The 21,107-nt window shown below is 46.6% G+C and overlaps 1 protein-coding gene across 3 annotated transcripts in view; it reads right to left on the reverse strand.

Annotated features, from left to right (window-relative positions):
- Positions 1-21,107, reverse strand: part of ZC3H6 (zinc finger CCCH-type containing 6) — a 462,846-nt gene that overhangs the window by 307,219 nt on the left and 134,520 nt on the right. For all 3 annotated transcript variants that reach the window (XM_078649281.1, XM_078649279.1, XM_078649278.1), the window contains one exon: positions 8,914-9,166. In XM_078649281.1, coding sequence (XP_078505407.1) covers positions 8,914-9,166 — 253 coding nt within the window. The remainder of the gene's footprint in view (positions 1-8,913; positions 9,167-21,107) is intronic.

Raw genomic sequence — 21,107 nt, forward strand, 5'->3', positions numbered from 1 at the left:
TTGCCCTAAGCCATCCTTGGCATCTTAAAACAGCTGAACCAGCTAGTTAACGAAAACCTGTTGTGGCTATGTTAATGGCACAGTCTATAATTTTGGCCGCTGGGCGCGCTCCCTCAGCCAGGACCTTACGAAATTCCAGTTTATTTTCCTCCGGTATAAACTCCAGCATGGCTCTGATATCAGACCACATTTGCCAATTATAGCAGACTAGAATGGCTAGTGCATTAGCAGCCCTGATAGAGATTGCAGACATGGACGAGAAGCTCTTACCAATGGAATCCAAACAGCTTCCTTCCTTGGACGGTGGAGATGTGATGGGTGGAAGGATTATTTTATCTTCTCTGAGCAGCTTGGGAAATCACAGAGTCTGGTTTCAGATGACAAGTAAGGCATGCATGGGAATCCTCGGGCGCTCTGTATTTACCTAATCTTGGAAACTCTGTCCATCACCACCCCCTTTTCCAAAATCGATTTTATCCACACTATGGGGCTCATTATGATAGCGGATAATCCGCATACTCCGGGCCGGCGGAAGCCACCGCCGGCCCGGAGTATGCGGATTATCCGCCGCAGTGACTTGGAAGACCCACCGCCAGATCAGGATTGCGGTGGGAGTGCGTGTGGACCAGCGGCGGACGGCAGGTCCGTCCGCCACTGATCCGCGGTGTAAGGAGGGATATTTGGTGATGGTGTCTGCAAGACACCGTCAACCAAATCAGGATTTGCACAAACACATGCTTTTCCGCGGCGGCTTTTCCGCCGTGGAAAAGCATGTGGACTTTGGCTTTTGGGGGCCCGTTGCGGGCCCCCAGGGTGTCGGGGGGTGGGGGGTGCACATGGGGGGTACCTATGGTACCCCCCAACATTTACATGCACAAAGCGGCAGGCACCGCGCGGTGCCTGCCGCTTTGTGCATGTAAATGTAAAACATGCAGTTTTAACATTGCGGCGGGTGCTGCTTCAAGCAGCACCCGCCGCAATGTTAAAACATACAGGATGTGACCTCCAGGGTGGCGGTCACATCCTGATTTGCACGGAGGGACCGCCGCTGCCCCTGCGGACGGTCCCTCCACCTCTGGGGTGGTGGACGGACGCAAGTCCGTCCGCCATCCTAATCGGCCCCTATGTGTGGGAGGGTATACTCAGACGTGAGTACCTTGCTCATTGCACCATCAGGATTCAAGCAAGCCGGGCCGACGAAGGCTGTGATGCCAGAAACCGGTCCCCGGAAGCTTGTTTCCTTCCCAGTATAAGAATTGGCTTGGTAGTTTGGTTTGCCCTGTTCCCATCATGCTCTGTGACATGAACAGACTAATTTGCATATAGCCAGGTTCTGAGCTGGGATGGTGCAGTTAGCTAAAAAACGGTGATGGATTAAAACCATGATCTCTTGACTTGGTAGGAGTATTCTGCATCATTCAGAAACTCTGTCCATCACCACCCCCTTTTCCAAAATCGATTTTATCCACACTATGTGTGGGAGGGTATACTCAGACGTGAGTCCCTTGCTCATTGCACCATCAGGATTCAAGCAAGCCGGGCCGACGAAGGCTGTGATGCCAGAAACCGGTCCCCGGAAGCTTGTTTCCTTCCCAGTATAAGAATTGGCTTGGTAGTTTAGTTTGCCCTGTTCCCATCATGCTCTGGGACAGGAACAGACTAATTTGCATATAGCCAGGTTCTGAGCTGGGATGGTGCAGTGAGCTAAAAAGCGGTGATGGATTAAAACCATGATCTCTTGACTTGGTAGGAGTATTCTGCATCATTCAGAAACTCTGTCCATCACCACCCCCTTTTCCAAAATCGATTTTATCCACACTATGTGTGGGAGGGTATACTCAGACGCGAGTCCCTTGCTCATTGCACCATCAGGATTCAAGCAAGCCGGGCCGACGAAGGCTGTGATGCCAGAAACCGGTCCCCGGAAGCTTGTTTCCTTCCCAGTATAAGAATTGGCTTGGTAGTTTGGTTTGCCCTGTTCCCATCATGCTCTGGGACAGGAACAGACTAATTTGCATATAGCCAGGTTCTGAGCTGGGATGGTGCAGTGAGCTAAAAAACGGTGATGGATTAAAACCATGATCTCTTGACTTGGTAGGAGTATTCTGCATCATTCAGAAACTCTGTCCATCACCACCCCCTTTTCCAAAATCGATTTTATCCACACTATGTGTGGGAGGGTATACTCAGACGTGAGTCCCTTGCTCATTGCACCATCAGGATTCAAGCAAGCCGGGCCGACGAAGGCTGTGATGCCAGAAACCGGTCCCCGGAAGCTTGTTTCCTTCCCAGTATAAGAATTGGCTTGGTAGTTTGGTTTGCCCTGTTCCCATCATGCTCTGGGACAGGAACAGACTAATTTGCATATAGCCAGGTTCTGAGCTGGGATGGTGCAGTGAGCTAAAAAACGGTGATGGATTAAAACCATGATCTCTTGACTTGGTAGGAGTATTCTGCATCATTCAGAAACTCTGTCCATCACCACCCCCTTTTCCAAAATCGATTTTATCCACACTATGTGTGGGAGGGTATACTCAGACGCGAGTCCCTTGCTCATTGCACCATCAGGATTCAAGCAAGCCGGGCCGACGAAGGCTGTGATGCCAGAAACCGGTCCCCGGAAGCTTGTTTCCTTCCCAGTATAAGAATTGGCTTGGTAGTTTGGTTTGCCCTGTTCCCATCATGCTCTGGGACAGGAACAGACTAATTTGCATATAGCCAGGTTCTGAGCTGGGATGGTGCAGTGAGCTAAAAAACGGTGATGGATTAAAACCATGATCTCTTGACTTGGTAGGAGTATTCTGCATCATTCAGAAACTCTGTCCATCACCACCCCCTTTTCCAAAATCGATTTTATCCACACTATGTGTGGGAGGGTATACTCAGACGTGAGTCCCTTGCTCATTGCACCATCAGGATTCAAGCAAGCCGGGCCGACGAAGGCTGTGATGCCAGAAACCGGTCCCCGGAAGCTTGTTTCCTTCCCAGTATAAGAATTGGCTTGGTAGTTTGGTTTGCCCTGTTCCCATCATGCTCTGGGACAGGAACAGACTAATTTGCATATAGCCAGGTTCTGAGCTGGGATGGTGCAGTGAGCTAAAAAACGGTGATGGATTAAAACCATGATCTCTTGACTTGGTAGGAGTATTCTGCATCATTCAGAAACTCTGTCCATCACCACCCCCTTTTCCAAAATCGATTTTATCCACACTATGTGTGGGAGGGTATACTCAGACGTGAGTCCCTTGCTCATTGCACCATCAGGATTCAAGCAAGCCGGGCCGACGAAGGTTGCGATGCCAGAAACCGGTCCCCGGAAGCTTGTTTCCTTCCCAGTATAAGAATTGGCTTGGTAGTTTGGTTTGCCCTGTTCCCATCATGCTCTGGGACAGGAACAGACTAATTTGCATATAGCCAGGTTCTGAGCTGGGATGGTGCAGTGAGCTAAAAATGGTGATGGATTAAAACCATGATCTCTTGACTTGGTAGGAGTATTCTGCATCATTCAGAAACTCTGTCCATCACCACCCCCTTTTCCAAAATCGATTTTATCCACACTATGTGTGGGAGGGTATACTCAGACGTGAGTCCCTTGCTCATTGCACCATCAGGATTCAAGCAAGCCGGGCCGACGAAGGCTGTGATGACAGAAACCGGTCCCCGGAAGCTTGTTTCCTTCCCAGTATAAGAATTGGCTTGGTAGTTTGGTTTGCCCTGTTCCCATCATGCTCTGGGACAGGAACAGACTAATTTGCATATAGCCAGGTTCTGAGCTGGGATGGTGCAGTGAGCTAAAAAAACGGTGATGGATTAAAACCATGATCTCTTGACTTGGTAGGAGTATTCTGCATCATTCAGAAACTCTGTCCATCACCACCCCCTTTTCCAAAATCGATTTTATCCACACTATGTGTGGGAGGGTATACTCAGACGTGAGTCCCTTGCTCATTGCACCATCAGGATTCAAGCAAGCCGGGCCGACGAAGGCTGTGATGCCAGAAACCGGTCCCCGGAAGCTTGTTTCCTTCCCAGTATAAGAATTGGCTTGGTAGTTTGGTTTGCCCTGTTCCCATCATGCTCTGGGACAGGAACAGCCTAATTTGCATATAGCCAGGTTCTGAGCTGGGATGGTGCAGTGAGCTAAAAAACGGTGATGGATTAAAACCATGATCTCTTGACTTGGTAGGAGTATTCTGCATCATTCAGAAACTCTGTCCATCACCACCCCCTTTTCCAAAATCGATTTTATCCACACTATGTGTGGGAGGGTATACTCAGACGTGAGTCCCTTGCTCATTGCACCATCAGGATTCAAGCAAGCCGGGCCGACGAAGGTTGTGATGCCAGAAACCGGTCCCCGGAAGCTTGTTTCCTTCCCAGTATAAGAATTGGCTTGGTAGTTTGGTTTGCCCTGTTCCCATCATGCTCTGGGACAGGAACAGACTAATTTGCATATAGCCAGGTTCTGAGCTGGAATGGTGCAGTGAGCTACAAAAACGGTGATGGATTAAAACCATGATCTCTTGACTTGGTAGGAGTATTCTGCATCATTCAGAAACTCGGTCCATCACCACCCCCTTTTCCAAAATCGATTTTATCCACACTATGTGTGGGAGGGTATACTCAGACGTGAGTCCCTTGCTCATTGCACCATCAGGATTCAAGCAAGCCGGGCCGACGAAGGCTGTGATGCCAGAAACCGGTCCCCGGAAGCTTGTTTCCTTCCCAGTATAAGAATTGGCTTGGTAGTTTGGTTTGCCCTGTTCCCATCATGCTCTGGGACAGGAACAGACTAATTTGCATATAGCCAGGGTCTGAGCTGGGATGGTGCAGTGAGCTAAAAAACGGTGATGGATTAAAACCATGATCTCTTGACTTGGTAGGAGTATTCTGCATCATTCAGAAACTCTGTCCATCACCACCCCCTTTTCCAAAACCTAATCTTGGAAATGCCAGCACTACAGTGGCCTGTGATTTCATTACTTTAAGTCCTTCCTGCCAGATATGGTCTATAATAGGTATAGATCTTACCGATTTCCTAGATTGTTCTTTAAAGTCATAAAGGAAACAATATGATTCCTTGACTAATGTGGGTAGATGAAATCTGAACACAGCCCTGTCCATCAAATTATGAAAACCTCCAATGTCCTCTGGAGGGGAGTCCGAAGGACGACAAGGAGGAGGGGATGGTGCAGGTATTCAACAGTGGGTGGAGGTCGATCGTGCATTTCTACCTCTTCAGGCTCTTCTTCAGGAGAGGATAGATCTTCTCTAGGAGGAACAGGGATGATGAGAAGAGGCGTCATCCTAGGAGTAGCAGGAGGAGGCAGTATAGGTGTAAGCGGTGCTACAGTAGGTGCTGATGGAGACGGCTGCACAGTAATGTGTTCCTCTTGGGGAGGGAAAAGTTTTCTGTAGTCCGTGAGCATGGCATGTAAGTCTTGTATTAAAGAATTAGGTAATTGAGCAGGTTCTTGCCTTGAAGGATCAATATAATATCTAAAATGCAGATATTGTGTAGGAGAAACTGTATAGTGTTGGTAGTACTGCTTCTCGTCATAACCGTCCTCATCCTCCTCCAGACACTTGACATTAAGTTCAGAAGGACTATGAGCAGTGCCAAAGGGACTGTCATCATCCGTTTCTTCGGTGTTTAGAAGATGACTAGGTAGTAAAGACGAAATCTTGCCTGGTGACTGGAATTCAGGCCGCAGCAATGTTCTGGACAATCTGGATGGTGTGGACTGCATATGCAGTGACTTCGTCGCTGGTAATGGTGTCGCCGTCGACAGTGGAGCCGTCGTCAATGGCAACAGTGTCGTCAATGGCAACAGTGTCGTCAATGGCAACAGTTTCGTCAATGGCAACAGTGTCGTCAATGGCAATGCTGTTGGCAATGGTGTCGTCGGCAATGGTGTCGTCGTCAATGGTGTCGTCGCCAATGGTGTTGTCACCAATGGCAATGGTGTTGTCACCAATGGCAATGGTGTCGTCACCAATGGCAATGGTGTCATTGTCGCCGTCGCCAGGGTAGACAATGGCAACCTCGTCACTGACGACTTCGTCCATGGTAAGGACAGTGTGGACGGTATCGGGCGTTGATACTGGCCGTTGATGTCGTAGGCGCCGTCAACGGTCTCGACAACGAGAGAGTAGTCGTCGGTGTTGCTGTAGAAACAGGCATCAACGGTGAAACGGACGCTGACAAGGATCTGTGGCAGGATTTATGCCTGGAAGATCCTGAAGATTTCAGTTTTGCCTTAGAAGTTCCAGTATGAAGTGATAAGACTAGCTCTGAGGAGACTTTAGGTTCTTTCTCCTTTTCTCGAGTTTCCTTGTTCCAATGAGAAGTTTTAGGGTGTTTCTTGACCTCCTCAGGCTGACCCTCAGGCGACCTGGGCATCTGATGGGATTTATAGGAAGTGTTGCTCTCATCAGAAGACGCTCCTTGTGTCTTTCTTCAGCCACAACAATAGTTTGCCCTCTCGATCTCTAAGAGTCTTAGATGAAAAGGTGCAGCAGATTTTACATTGTTTTGCCTCATGATGAGGACAGAGGCAATAGGTGCAATCCTTGTGGGCATCATCAATATGAACCCTTTTATTCCCACAGGATTTACAAGGGCGAAATAGTCCTTTTCCTATCAGACATTGTCCAGTATGAAAAATGAGACTTAGCGGAGAGAAATGTTGAAGAACTAAGCAGAGCTAAGGGAGACTCCCTTCACACACGACTTGAGGTGAAAATCTGAAGGATTCAGCCTCTCTTAGGAGGGTTTTAGATGGTGCTGGTTACTGATTGGTTCCATTAAAGTTTGGTCTTTCTTAGAAAAGGAGGTAGATAGGCTATTACATGCATGGTTTCCTCCATGATAGCATATGGAAGTTCTTTAATTACTGCTTTATTTATATTACCGTGGGACTCTCACTTCGACAAAGGGGAATTCAAGCCTGTGAATCTAGGAAAGATACCGCAATACTGGATAAATATTGAACATGAATGTTTTATTTTAAAGGTTCCAAGTGATGTCTGAATCACAGAAAGAGATGTAAAAATAGACGTAATTTTATGTAAATATGAAAAGGAACAGCTCAATTTAACTGAGAGATCTTCAAGACCTAAGTGTATTGAAACACCCCTCGAAATGGGAGCCATGTGTCTATACATCTGGGTAAATGACAGATAATGCAGCTGTAAAGCGATTCTTAGTTTTCTATACTACACTACTGTGTAGGCACTATACTACAGTACTGTGTAGGCAAATAACCAGGTACTAGACGGTCTCTCATCAATGTAGTTCGGTGATGCCTGACCTTTAGATTCCCCTGATTTCTTATTAGATCTCAAATAGATCACATAATTTCAACTTCAATTCGGCGAAATGTTTCGATATCATGGGACTTAGGACTGTGAAAGAATTGTTCCCATCCATTTCTGATCAGTGAATCCTAAAAGTAGAAATGGTGATTTGATGCAGATCATATTTTAAGCAATCATTTCAACGCAGTAAATCAATGATCCCAACTAGACACACAAATCCATAGTTCCATGAATAGAAGAATCTTTTGAACGCAAATCATGCTTATGGTCAAAGCTGATCCTTTCACAGGAAATAAGAACTAGAATGGAGGTGCCACACTGAGGCATATGAGCCAATGCCTGTACACTGAAACAGACACTTGAAATGAAACACCACTGGCATTCATGTATAGCTTAAAATACTTTCGGAGTATTAAACTCATCAAATAAATGGACAAAGCATTTGCAGGAAGAAAATATGAAACTAGCTGCGATGGAGCAGCAAACAAGGTCACCTTGATCCTTACATAATTGAGCAATCTAAAAATGCATGCCTAAGACTGAAAAAACAAAAGTTTTCCCAGATGAAGACATCTCTTTAATTTAAAAAAAAAAAGTTCCTGGTCACCATTCTAAAAAAGTAAGCGTAAAGTCAGTTGCTATGTGTTTGTACATCTGTGTAGGACACACTGGGCACACCATTCACCTGTACGTTATAAATTCAAATACAGTCACCAGCTGCACCTCACTGATATTTTTCCTGTGATACACCAGTACACAACCTGTATCTATGCATGCAGTTGGTGGCCTTACATGACATACAAAGATCACCTTTCAAGTACACAGCAAGTGCAACCTCTGAATGGGTAATGATCCTACACCCGGCTAATTCCACCTGTGTAGTACAACTGGCACAACTTTGTGACGCATGTGGTGCAAAGCTCTACTCCAGGAACTGTTGAAGCACATGTGGAGTGCACACAAGGCACAGCGTGCCTTTCACTTAAGCCATTTTGCATCTTTACAACATATACGGTAAACACTTTGCATCAATTCGGGGTTGTTTCATCAACGCGTCATCCACGGTGCTCATGTACCCTAGAGATCTAAAAAGCACCTTGCTGAAAAGAGCAAGCACAATTTGAATATTAAGAACTCCTATGCAACCTTTCCTCCCCCTCCATTCACGCCTGACAGTCTTCATCAAGCATTCCTAAAACATCAACATTGTGTAACATTTAAAACAGAGCGGTAAATAGGGACCAAGGTATAGGGCATTAACTTGGATTCTTACAAATGTTTTAATACTTACTAGAGGGTCCTTACTGCTAAGAGTTAAACACGGATACATCAAAGTCTAGAAATAATTGTATACAAAAACAAACACCTTTGGGGTCCTTCCCCAACTGCCAGGCAACTTGGAGAGGTTGGAAAATGAAGGACGATGTCATGATGACAAATAAATTATTCAGGTTGAGGTACCAGAGAAGAGACTACCAAGGTAAGAGATACACAGGACAACCACATACGTTAATGTCAAAGGTTATAACATTCGCTCTTGAAAATCAAAGAAAAAAGATTTTCACTGCACTCCATTAAATAAACAAGACATACCTTGCTGTACTCCTTTCATACACTGCTTCTTCGCTGATTGATTAGTATAAGGAGGGCCTGGAACATTATTTGTTGTTTCTTTTGCTTGTCTGTATTGATTAAGCTGATCAGCAAAATCGTCCTCTTCATCTTCAAAGTAGTTTCCAAACTGCTCATCGCTGTAGTTACTGTATTCATCATACTCCCTTGACTTTGTTTTCTTAACTTGTTGGTCCTTCTGGGAAGTTGCGTAGTGTCCTGACGAGTGCCCATGCTAGACGAGATACAGCAGTCATGATCAGATATGTCGCCATTTGCAAAGGATACACTCAAGTTAAGACATCTTAAAGACAACTTTTGTTACACATCTCCACTTATTTGTAATCCCCAACCATATATCTTGTGGCTGAGCGTCTATCCGAGAGAATAGCAACTAGACAGCCCATTTTCATTGTAAATTTAATGGTAAAGCAAGACTCTACACTAATTGTAATTTAAACACACCAACTCCTCCTACTGAAAGTAACATAGAAGTGTCAGATGTTCACAGCCTAATAACATACACGAGGAAGGATGGAAGGGGAGGGGAGAACACCAAGGACTATTCATTAAAAGGCCCTTAAGACTGCTTTTTTACCACAATCACAAATTAGTGTGGCCTTTGGCCATTTAAATCTGTGCCGTTCTGAGGCATTTATTTTCTACAGCTCCAAGAACCGTTCTCCTTGGGAGGACGCATGTGATATTACGTTGAGACCCTTCTTTTTCCTCTATTTGGTATAAGGTCCTTCACTACTTTGTTTGCTTTTGGAAGGGTCCCGGCCCGGCCCCAGGAACCGCGCCTCGATTGATTATCGCCAAGCCACTAAATTAACAGAACCTGAACACAGTGCCGCGACTTGCCCATGAAAAAGGAACAATCCACTTTCAAGATATGAAGCCAATGTTTTATCCAGACTTCACTCCAATAGTGCAAGAGGCACGTGGTAAATGTACAGAAGTCAAACGAGTTGTGCCAGAGGCGAATATCAAGTACTCGATGCTTTACGCAGCGCGGCTTCGCGTACATTATCAGGGTAAAAGTCACATCTTTGAAACAGCAGACGAGGCTACGAAGCTCTGTAAGAGCCACCGCTGTGACGGGTGGCGCTCTCTCCCTGGCACATCCTTTCTCCGAGTGACATCCAGCTGCTCAGGAGATTCGCATGCAGGGACTACCGGAGCAGATCCAGCCTCCCACGTGGTGAAGGTGGTGGGTACTTCCCAACAGGTTTACGAAATATGGAAAATATTACGCTGAACGTTTTTCTTTGTCAACTATCCCAGGCTTTGCTATCATGGTAGTGTGTTGAATGGTACACTAAATCTGTTGAATGAGCCTCACTGTTGCATGCATACCCACGAGCGGAATGGGGCATCTTCCTGGGCGTTGTCCTCCCCTGCGGATGACTCGGTCATTGTTTTATTGGTTTTCCACTAGGGATTGGAAAGTTGGGATCCTATGGCAGCAATTCCGCATCTGTTGTAAGTGGGAGGGGGGTTTCGGGATGTTCAAGATTATATGGTTTATTGTCTCATAAATTGCCCTACAGAATGATCTTTTTCTTTACACTGTTCATGGCTTACGCATTGTACTCCCTCCGGGTGTTATAGTCACTACCAGCGATTTCACAACTATGGCCTGCTCCCTTATCCGTACTAAGGGGCCGATTATGATCGCGGACGGACTTGAGTCCGTCCGCGATCACCAAGGATGAGGGAACGTCCGCATGGGCTGCGGCGTTCCCTCCTGTGCTATTAGGATGTGACCGCCATCCTGGCGGTCACATCCTCTATTTTTAACATTGCGGCGGGTGCAGCTTCAAGCTGCACCCGCAGCAATGTTAAAAATGCACGCATTGCATTTGTATGTAGAAAGTGGCAGGCACCGCACGGTGCCTGCCGCTTTCTGCATACAAATGCAGGGGGGTACCATAGGTACCCCCCATGTGCACCTCCCCACCCCCCCTTCACCTAGGGGGCCCGCAACGGGCCCCTGCAGTGAAGATCCGTATGCTTTTCAACGGCGGTAAACCCGCCGCGGAAAAGTATATCTTGGCAGCAATCCTAATATGGCGGACGGTGTCTGAGAGACACCGCCACCATATTAGAGCTTTTCCGCCGCGGTTGTAAGCCAACCGCGGCGGAAAAGAGGCGGACGGAAACCAGGACCCACCAGCCATCCTAATGTGGCGGTGGGTCTTTGGTGGGTCCGCTGCGGTTTTTCCGCATCCTCCGGGCCGGCGGTGGCTTCCGCCGGCCCGGAAGATGCGGAAATTCCGCAATCATAATAGGCCCCTAACTCCGATATCGCATGTCTACACCCAACACAATAACCACCGTTCCTTCGTTAAAATGGATATCTTGAAATGTGCATGGCCTGTCTCACCCTCGCAAGGGCCAACAGTTATTATCCTATTTAGCTAGGCATGGTATGAAATGGGCATTCCTCCAGTTGACACACTGTGCACCCAGCAGCACGCCTCAATTTACCTCAGCTCGGGGCGCGCACAGGTTCTTCGCGAGTTACAGCACTTACTCTAGGGGGGTATGTATTCTAATGCATATGACGATACCCTTTGTCACAAGAGAAGTTGTGGTGGACCCTACAGGCCGCTATTTGATAGTAGCGGGTACACTGGGCATTATGCCCATGCTAATTTACATCTACGCACCGAATACAGAAGCCCCTGAGTTGTTCATGACCCAAACACTTGATACAACAGGCCCGGCCATGTCACGAAACTGCATTCCCTGCGCACGCTATCTGAGCTTATCCAATCCTAGTTGTTATCAGACGCATGGCGTCTTAAGCACCCAGGCGCCAGAGAATACACATTCTATTCAGCACCCCATGGCACCTGGTCCCGTATAGATTATTTGTTCCTCACCCCTGACCTAGCCCATGTACTTGTTGACATTTCACATTTGCCCAGAACACTCTCCAGTCATTCCCCAGTGTTACTATGATAATGACAGACACTATTCCGCAGCACCCACCCTGGCGCTTCCCCACAACCATCCTGTTAGATGAGGTGTTCCGCACTGGGGTCCGTGAGGCCATAAATGAATTTTTTCAACATAATGTTGGGTCAGTGCAACAACTGTCGACGCTGCGAGATGCCTTAAAGGCATTCATAAGAGGAGTCTGTATAGCAAAGCATTCCGGAATCCTTTGCTCTCTCCGCCGTGATCTGGAACGCACTGAGACGGCTTTAAAGGCATTAGAATCGAGAGCAGGTGCACAAGATCGAGATAGTTATTTAGGGACACGAGTAGCTCTTATGCAGGAGTTTCATGAGCTCTCCCTTATAGAAGTGATGTACATGAGTAAATATGGCAGATCCAGAATTTATGGCGAGGGTGAAAGGCTGGGGCGCACATTAGTCAATGCATTACACCCCATACCAGGCAGTAATGATTTCCTCACTTCATTATGACCATGGTTCAGAAGTAACAGAACCGAAAGACATAACTAATGCATTCATGCAATATTACACTACCTTATATCCATCAAAGACTACAGCTAACATAGGTATCATTTCAGACTATCACGCAGAAATAGCAATGGTCTGGAAGGAGAGGGGACTGCAGGAATTCCTGGCTGTGTCTATCAATTGTGAGGACATTGCAGATCTGAGTGGCACGTGTGCACCAGGGGCTGGATGGCTTCACGGGTGCGTTTTATAAAACATATAAAGACGAGTTAGTTCCATACTTATTGGAGGTATACGCGGAGGCCTTGTCCTATATGGTGCTGCCCCTGACAATGCAGGAGGCCCTCATTGCCCTTCTGTTGAAACCTGGCAAACCGCTAGAACAATGCTCCTCCTATCGTCCGTTATCCCTTCTAAACCATGATAATAAAATATTAGCCAAGGTATTGGCAACGCGACTATCATTATTAATGAGCACAATTATATACCCGTATCAAACAGGGTTTGTAGCTGGCTGGTACACTTTTGTAAACCTACGTACTGTGATCTCAGTCCTTAACCAAATCGAACCCAGTCTCCCTGCGGCAGCTGAGAAAGCATTGGATTCACTAGAGTGGCCGTTTTTATTTGCTACGCTGAGTAAGCTTGATTGCCCCTTGGGATTTTGTAATTTGATCCGCTTACTATACTCTGCTCCAACTGTGTGACTGAGGGTGAATGGCACAATTAAAGAACAATTTTCCCTGCATCGGGGTACCAGACAGGGATGCCCCCTGTCCCCTTTATTGTTTAGTATTGCAATGGATCCCCTTGTGTGATGTCTACAAGAACAGCATTTATCGAGTGGACTAGGATACCAGTGAGGCCTGCTACTGGCGTCCCTATATGTGGACGATATTGGATAAGATGATCTGCTTCGGAGCACTATTTGGACTCAAGATCAATTGGACAAAATCAGAAATATTCCCCATGACCGATGCAACATTTCGGGGGTCATTGGACTTCCCTCTCAGGTGGTGGTCCGACCCCCCTCGATACCTTGGTATATATCTGCACCAACAGAGTGCGGAAGTCATTCGATTGAACTATGGCCCTGTGCTTGATAAATTTAACACACTGGTCGATAAATTGATTAAACTACCCTTATCCATGGCCGGCAGGATCTGGTTAATTAAAATGGTAGTACTCCCCCGATTCTTATATTTGTTTTTAAATATTCCTATCGTACTCATCAACCCATTCTTTGAGGGCCTCCGAAGCACACTAATTCGACTGATATTGGCGGGACGCCACCCAGTATAGGATGGTCCACCCTTACCCTGCCATATGCACGTGGTGGATTGGGCGTACCTGATCTCTATCTTTATTATCTAATTGCACAAGTGCCCTCCTCCTATTATTGGTATCATCCAGACGCGTGGCTCCAGTATCTGAAGCCGGAAAGCGCTCAGAATCATCCATATCCATTAGATACGCTTCTCCCATTGTGACTACCCATCCATATTTCAGAAATATAGATGTAGGAAGCTGGCTCTGTATATACTATAACAAAGTGAGGTATAGTGTGCACAGAGTCCAGTGTAACCCAAAAGGTAGGCAGAGGTAAAGTAGATAGCACCTCACTCTCTATTTGTGGTAGTGTGGTCGAGCAGTAAGGCTTTATCAGAGGACAGTGTTAGCATTTGTTGTACACACATTAAGCAAATGCATTCACACACTCAGACTGAACTTCAGACCAATAGTTTTTGTATAAAAATATTCTTTTAGCTATTTTATTTTCTAGATCCAAGCAAACCTGGAACAGGTAAGCAATAAATACTTTACAGTAGTAATGCAGTTTGTAAATAGTTTGAATTGCAACTGTAAATGTACTTTGATTTGATTACAGTAGTGTTACTGATAATGCAATGCTTATCAGAATGAATATATGTTGTTTTCCCGCAAGTCATCACCCCGCATCCATCACCCCACATTTTTTTCAGCGCAAGTGGTGTTACAACGCGATACAATCACCCCGCAAACTTTCACTCCACATATGCCTTTACCACGCCTGCCATTACAACGCAAAGGCATGCGTGGTGTAGGCACAAACTCTGTAAAAGTGGTAAAGCTAAATATATGTATGTATTCACTGAAAAAACCATAGGTTTCAGGGACGTTATAGTGATGTCACTGACCATGGCATGAATGATGTAATATGTAACGTCATCAGCAGTGCATTGCGGGGGAGCGAGGTATAGTCCGCTGAACTAACTATAACGGGAACATTTCTATGGTTTTGTACGAGAGAAATGCCCAACTAACTAGAACGTCCCTGAAACCTATGGTTTTTACAGTGAATTTCAAAGGTTTCTTAAATGCTAATTTCAAATTATAATGTTCATTAAACCTATGTTTTTTTCAGTCATTTAGAATTTTTTGGGGAGATATTTTGTAACTTTAATATCCTAAAAATAGTTTTCGTAGTTTTTAGGTCTCGCCTGTCGATGCGCATGCGCATCGAGCTTGCGAGACTATTGGGGCTTAAACAGTCTTTAACTAACTTGCAAGGAATCGTGGCGATTCCTTGCAGTGCCCGTGACTTTTAAGCTCAATGCGCATGTGCATTGAGCTTAAAAGCGCGTGCACATCAGTTCCCTCAGCCGGCTGCTTTAACACCCTCTCCCCGCTCCGCCCCCTCCCCTGCCCGCCGTGTCGCATTTCTCCTCCCCCCTCCCCTTCTCTCGGCTGCTTTAACACCCTCTCCCCGCCCCGCCCCCTCCCCTGCCCGCCGTGTCGCATTTCTCCTCCCCCCTCCCCTTCTCTCGGCTGCTTTAACACCCTCTCCCCGCTCCGCCCCCTCCCCTGCCCGCCGTGTCGCATTTCTCCTCCCCCCTCCCCTTCTCTCCCTCCGTCTTGTTTAATCCCTCCGTCTTGTTGCTCCATTGCAGTAGTGTGATCTGGGGTGAAACCTGTTACTCCTGGAAGATCAGTACGCCTCGTGTGCGCTCTGTCTCCCAATATGAGTGGCTCATCTTTGTTCCACCTACACTGCACTGCGCACCTCCCCTTCTGTTCCTTGTAGTCTGCCCAGGCATACAGCCGCCAAACTTTCAGCAGCTGTGCCAGGTCACCCATATCCCCGCTAGTGATCCAGGCGGGAGATAGGAAGCTGCACCCCCCATCTCTCCTCGGCCATCCCCTTTCTTCTCGGCCATCCCCTTTCCCCTTTGGCGTTTTCGTGCTTTGATCCGCACTGCGCACCTCCCCTTCTGTTCCTTGTAGTCTGCCCAGGCATACAGCCGCCAAACTTTCAGCAGCTGTGCCAGGTCACCCATATCCCCGCTAGTGATCCAGGCGGGAGATAGGAAGCTGCACCCCCCATCTCTCCTCGGCCATCCCCTTTCTTCTCGGCCATCCCCTTTCCCCTTTGGCGTTTTCGTGCTTTGATCCGACCGACACGCACACCGTACCGGGGACGCATCCCGAATACATGTGTCATTGAGAGGAAATATTGTGTGCAGTGCAGCCTTTCAGACCACACGCTGCTACTACGATGCGCGTTTTGTATCCTACTCCATTCCTTGTTTTCATTCATAGGAGCAGCATGAACCATGGGGCTGAAACACATGCAATGTTGTAAAAAAAATTGTAATACTGCTTTGAAGTTTACATTTTCATGTGCTCATAAAAGTAGTGCCTATCAGCAGAATGCATCGCCTCCCATGCACCCGATGCTTTTATACTGTCGGCAAGGAGTGAATGTTTTTGTCGGTCCCGAAATTTGTTTCTTAATGTTGCCTGTTGAGCCCTGGAGCCTCTCTTCATACATGTTCCCCTCAAAGGCAGTTTCATGGTTTTAATGGCATCTTTAGTGAAGATACTGTGATGTATTCACAATACTAAAGGCGCTTCTTTGAAAATAATCATCTCAGCACTTGAATTCCGAATGTGTAAAATGAAGTGACAACAGATATGCTCTGCTGTCTGTATTTAGCGGGTTCACCATCCTGTCCTTGTTCAACTTCAAATCTTTCGGACGTCTCATAGAGAACATGGCAGTCGGTGAGTGCTTCCCCACAAAGGTGGCATGCCTTTATGGATGTCTCATAGAGGACATGGCAGCCGGTGAGTGCTTCCCCACAAAGGTGGCATGCATTCACGGATCTCTCATAGAGGACATGGCATTTATCACGAAGACCATTCTTGTAGGTACTGATTGGATGTCGGTTTAGGACTAGTACTGAGTGGCACAGCAGAGGGAGCCATCATATGAGTGACTCTGCAGCCCCACCAGCCCTGCGAGTGACCAGCCTTTAGTGCGTTCTCCGTAGCCCACTCTGGCTTAGGAGTGTGTACAATTCAGGCATTTGGGGATATTCAAAGGCATTATACATAGCTCTCATCATCGTCTGAAGCAGATCGCAGGACAGTGCCAGCCAATCGCTACATGAGGTAACATTTAACATGTGACACTTAGAAATTAAAACGTACACTGGTCACAAGGAGGGGTATGTTCTACCCCACATAAGTTTTTTCGAGGTGAAAAGGGGACACATTTAAACAAGCATTGGCGTAGCCAATAGGTCTCACCGTGGGGACCTTATAAGTGTTTAGCCATGCAACAGTTGATGTTGTTGCACCAAGGATATTGTGCTGCATAACTAAGTACTTATAAGGTCCCAAAAGCGAGACCTATTGGCAATGCCATGCACACATGCAACGCCACTCAACCACGCAACGCCACTCAACCACGCAACGCCACTCACACATGCAACGCCACTCACACACGCAACGCCACTGAAACAGCGCCACTCAAACAACAGCGCCACTCACACACGCAACGCCACTCACACACGCAACGCCACTCACACACGCAACGCCACTCACACACGCAACGCCACTCACACAAACAACGCCACTCATCCACGCAACGCCACTCATCCACGCAACGCCACTCATCCACGCAACGCCACTCATCCACGCAACGCCACTCATCCACGCAACGCCACTCATCCATTTGCAAAACGAAAAATGTTAAACTCTTCTATTGCGAGACCTATTGCATTTTCAATGCTTGTTTCTGTTTGTTATTAAAATAATATAATGCCTTTAGTTTTCTTAAATATCTATAAATATATATTTTTGGGAGAAAAAAGTGGAGTCGCACACCCATCGTGTACCTATCTTAGTGGGTGTGCGGATTCAAACTGCCATATTGGTAAAGTCGTGAAGGATGCACGTTTCAGCCAGCCCACTACGCTTACAGGGAGGGAACTACAACGCTACATGTCCCAGGTCTTTCCTGTAGTGTTCTGCTGATCACAGGTCTAGTTGTCAGCATGCCACAGCCACTCCCTCACGGCTGGTTTACACCCACACCACACTCATGCAGCACAGGCGTCACAGGACATGTGACCCTGCCAATAAAAAGCGCCGGGCGCACATGCTCGACACCACTCTCCATCTGGTTTTATCCCTGTGGTTATTATGTTGGTGGCAGCCGAGGCACTTTGGCCGACATGGGCCTCCCGCCACGTGGAGATGACTTGAGCTGCACTGAGTTAGTGCCACCAGAGCTGAGCAGGTTTGCAGCCTGCGATGATTCGTAGGCCTTGTTACACCATCCTGGCAATCAAGACCCAATTTGAATTGTGAGCTTTGCTGGACCGCGTGTACGCCAAAGGCAGCTGGCTGTACAGACATGACTCCTCGGCGTGGTGCAGCAGGATGCGCTGGGGGCCTGTGCTGCGGAATCCAGTGACGGCTAAGGAGGTTGCTCCGGCACGTGGTGGGCCCTCTTGGCGACACGCCAGTTGAGCATTGAGGTCTGGGTGCGCAGGGTCGGGCAGTCATCGGTGGGCGGCAGACTGGTCTGGGAACCAGGGCTGGGATGCTTGCGAAAGACGTAGGAATCATGCACACTGCCTGAGAAGTTTGCAACATTAGTGTACAGTGCCGGGTGGACCAGTTTTGCCTGCACAGTGTTGGAATGCGTGTGGTTTCTGTTGTGGTAATGGTTTGCAGTGTCAGCAGGGGGCACTCAGATCTTCCTGGGAGATTTCAACATCCACTGGAATGATATGAACAATGTAATTGTCAATAGCCTCAAATGCTTCCTACTTGACCTTAACCTTTCCCAATTATGTGACAGCCCTATGCATAACAAAGGAGCCACGCTAGATCTGGTCATTGGCAAGCCCAATTCTCTCCTCCTGGAGTCGATCCTTCCATGTGACTGGATGGACCACTACTTCATCACCTTTCTCGTCCTTGAATCGTGAAGAGCAAGCAGATCCCAACCTAAGAACCCAAAACAGTTAAAAAGATGTTTAAGGAACATCAACTCGCAAAAATAATCCTAACCTCTCCTCTCCTGGTCAAGTGACACTCCCGAATTGCAAAGAATTCGCTGTTTTCTTCACTGTTAAGTCTACTAAGATTGAGATGGAATTAAGCTTGGCCAGTGATCTCCTCCCGAGTGGTCCTCTGAACACCCTTCGCCCTTCAGAGTTGACTAACACTGACCCTTCACAGCCCTTCAGCCTCAAAAATAATGCATCTTGGAGTCTGTTCCAAACCTTGGATGAACTAACTATACGGAAATTGCTGTTGACGTTGAAACCTTCAAATTACTACGACGGCGCTTTGCCATTGAGCCTTTTCCCGGAAGTGCGATCCTCCTTACTAACACTCTGGATGACGATCGTCAATGCTTCTCTTATGCAAGGTGTTATTCCTGATTGCCTTAAATCAGGTCAAGTTACCCTGATCATCAAGAAACCGAATGCGGATCCCACGGACCTTCTTAACTTTCGCCCAATCACCAACATCACCACCTTAGCAAAACTCCTTGAGAAATGTGTGCTCGCCCAACTGTGTCATCACATCGGCAACAGATCCCAAAGCTTCAAGGTGAACCACTCCTTGTCATATCCTGCCCATTTCACTTTGGGGGTTCCCCAAATTTCAGCACTGGCCCCCTGGCTTTTTAAGCCCCGTCAGAAATTCTAAAATCATCCAGCATTCATTATCATATGTACGCTGATGATACCCAACTATACCTGAAGATCTCGTCCCCCGAAGACATGCAGTCCCTCAATGCAGTCCCTCAATAATCACCTGAAGTTAAATGCTCTTAAAACAGAATTCTTACTGATCTCACCCAACAACCAATCTCGTGTCATGGAGCAATGGCTTAATCAGCTGACTGCTCTTAACTGTAGACCGCACCTTGCAGACTCGGCATCTTCTCTGGGTATCATTCTGGACAAAAGTCTGAACATGCAGAGGTACATCAGTTCCCTCACCAAAGGAGTGAACAACTCAGCCACCTCAGGAAACTCAAACCCTTTCTCCCTGCTCATGACCTAAAGGTTGCAATACAAGTATTAGTGATCTCAAAGCTGGACTATGGTTGCGCAACACTTTGTGGCCTGCCTAGAGTGAGGATGGCTCCTCTTAGGGCCTCCCTAAACTCCGCTGTTAGGCTCTTAACTGGCCCAAAAAAATACCACCACATCTGTCTGGACTTGCGGGACCTGAATTGGCTTCCATACGAAGGTCGGATACAGTTAAAAATTGCATGAATGGCTCACAAGGCCATCCACTTCAAGACCCCGCTGTACCTCGCTCGGAAACTGGAGCTCTCATGCGGTTCTAGAGCCTCCAGAAGTGCCAGCACCCTTTTGCTAAAACCACAAAAATTCAAGATAAAAAAGACATATAACCGAACCTTCTCAGGGATGCCTCCGAGGATTTGGAACGCCCTTTCACCAGAAGTCAGGGTGAACCCCTCCACTCTCTTCTTCAAAAAAGAAGTCAAAGGACTCTTGATGAAGACATTTCTTCCTTAGCATGGCTCCTTCATTTGGTTCTGGGTCCATACCCGTTGATTCTGGCCCAGCCTCCTGGTTTACGAGTTTCTTGGACAATTCTAGATTGTGACCTTGTTGCACTGTCGATTCTGTTGTTTCTGTTTTTTTCCCTCAGGATAATGTTTGTCAATTAGACTTTGATTTTGTTGCCTTGTTTATTTTGTTTTGTTTGCTTATAACCTTTGTGATGCATAATCTGTAAAGTGCTCCGATACTCTTGGTGGTCATGTTTGCGCTATATAAATCTTTCAAAAGAAATAAGTAATGTTTCAAAGAGGTGGCCATGCGCCCAAGACTTTTAAGTGATGATGCAAATCAGTGCCAGCACTTGAGGTTTCTATGTACATATCTGAACACACACTCAGAAGTGAATGCTAGTGCAAATCTAAACATGTATGAAGGGTAACTGAGAGATGGGCTATATTTAAACACACTCATAACTGCTAAGCAATGGGCAAATTTAAAAATGCAGTAAGGATAAAAATGCAAAATGCATCTCTAAGCTTTCTTTTGTAATGTGTGCACTAGCATAATTGTGGTAATTATTGAAGTGTTATAAGCACGCTTTACGCTATGTTGCCCACCCCTAGTTTAACTTAATGTAGCAAAATGGTGGAACTACTTTATATATTGTGGACATTCTTTGCACAATTGTGCACACTTGTGGTTAAATGCTTGCAATGGCATATTGCATGCAATGGTTAATGAAATGACATTGTGATGCTATGCTAAATGAACCCATGTTAAGATGCTATATATATATATATATATATATATATATATATATATATATATATATTTTTTTTTTTTAACAAGTATTCCACTGCTGGAGTTATTCATGGCACCGATATACACTTTAGGAGCAGGGGAGTGAATCACCCTC

Source organism: Lissotriton helveticus, chromosome 6, assembly GCF_964261635.1.
Source record: "Lissotriton helveticus chromosome 6, aLisHel1.1, whole genome shotgun sequence".
NCBI classification, from domain to species: Eukaryota; Metazoa; Chordata; class Amphibia; order Caudata; family Salamandridae; genus Lissotriton; species Lissotriton helveticus.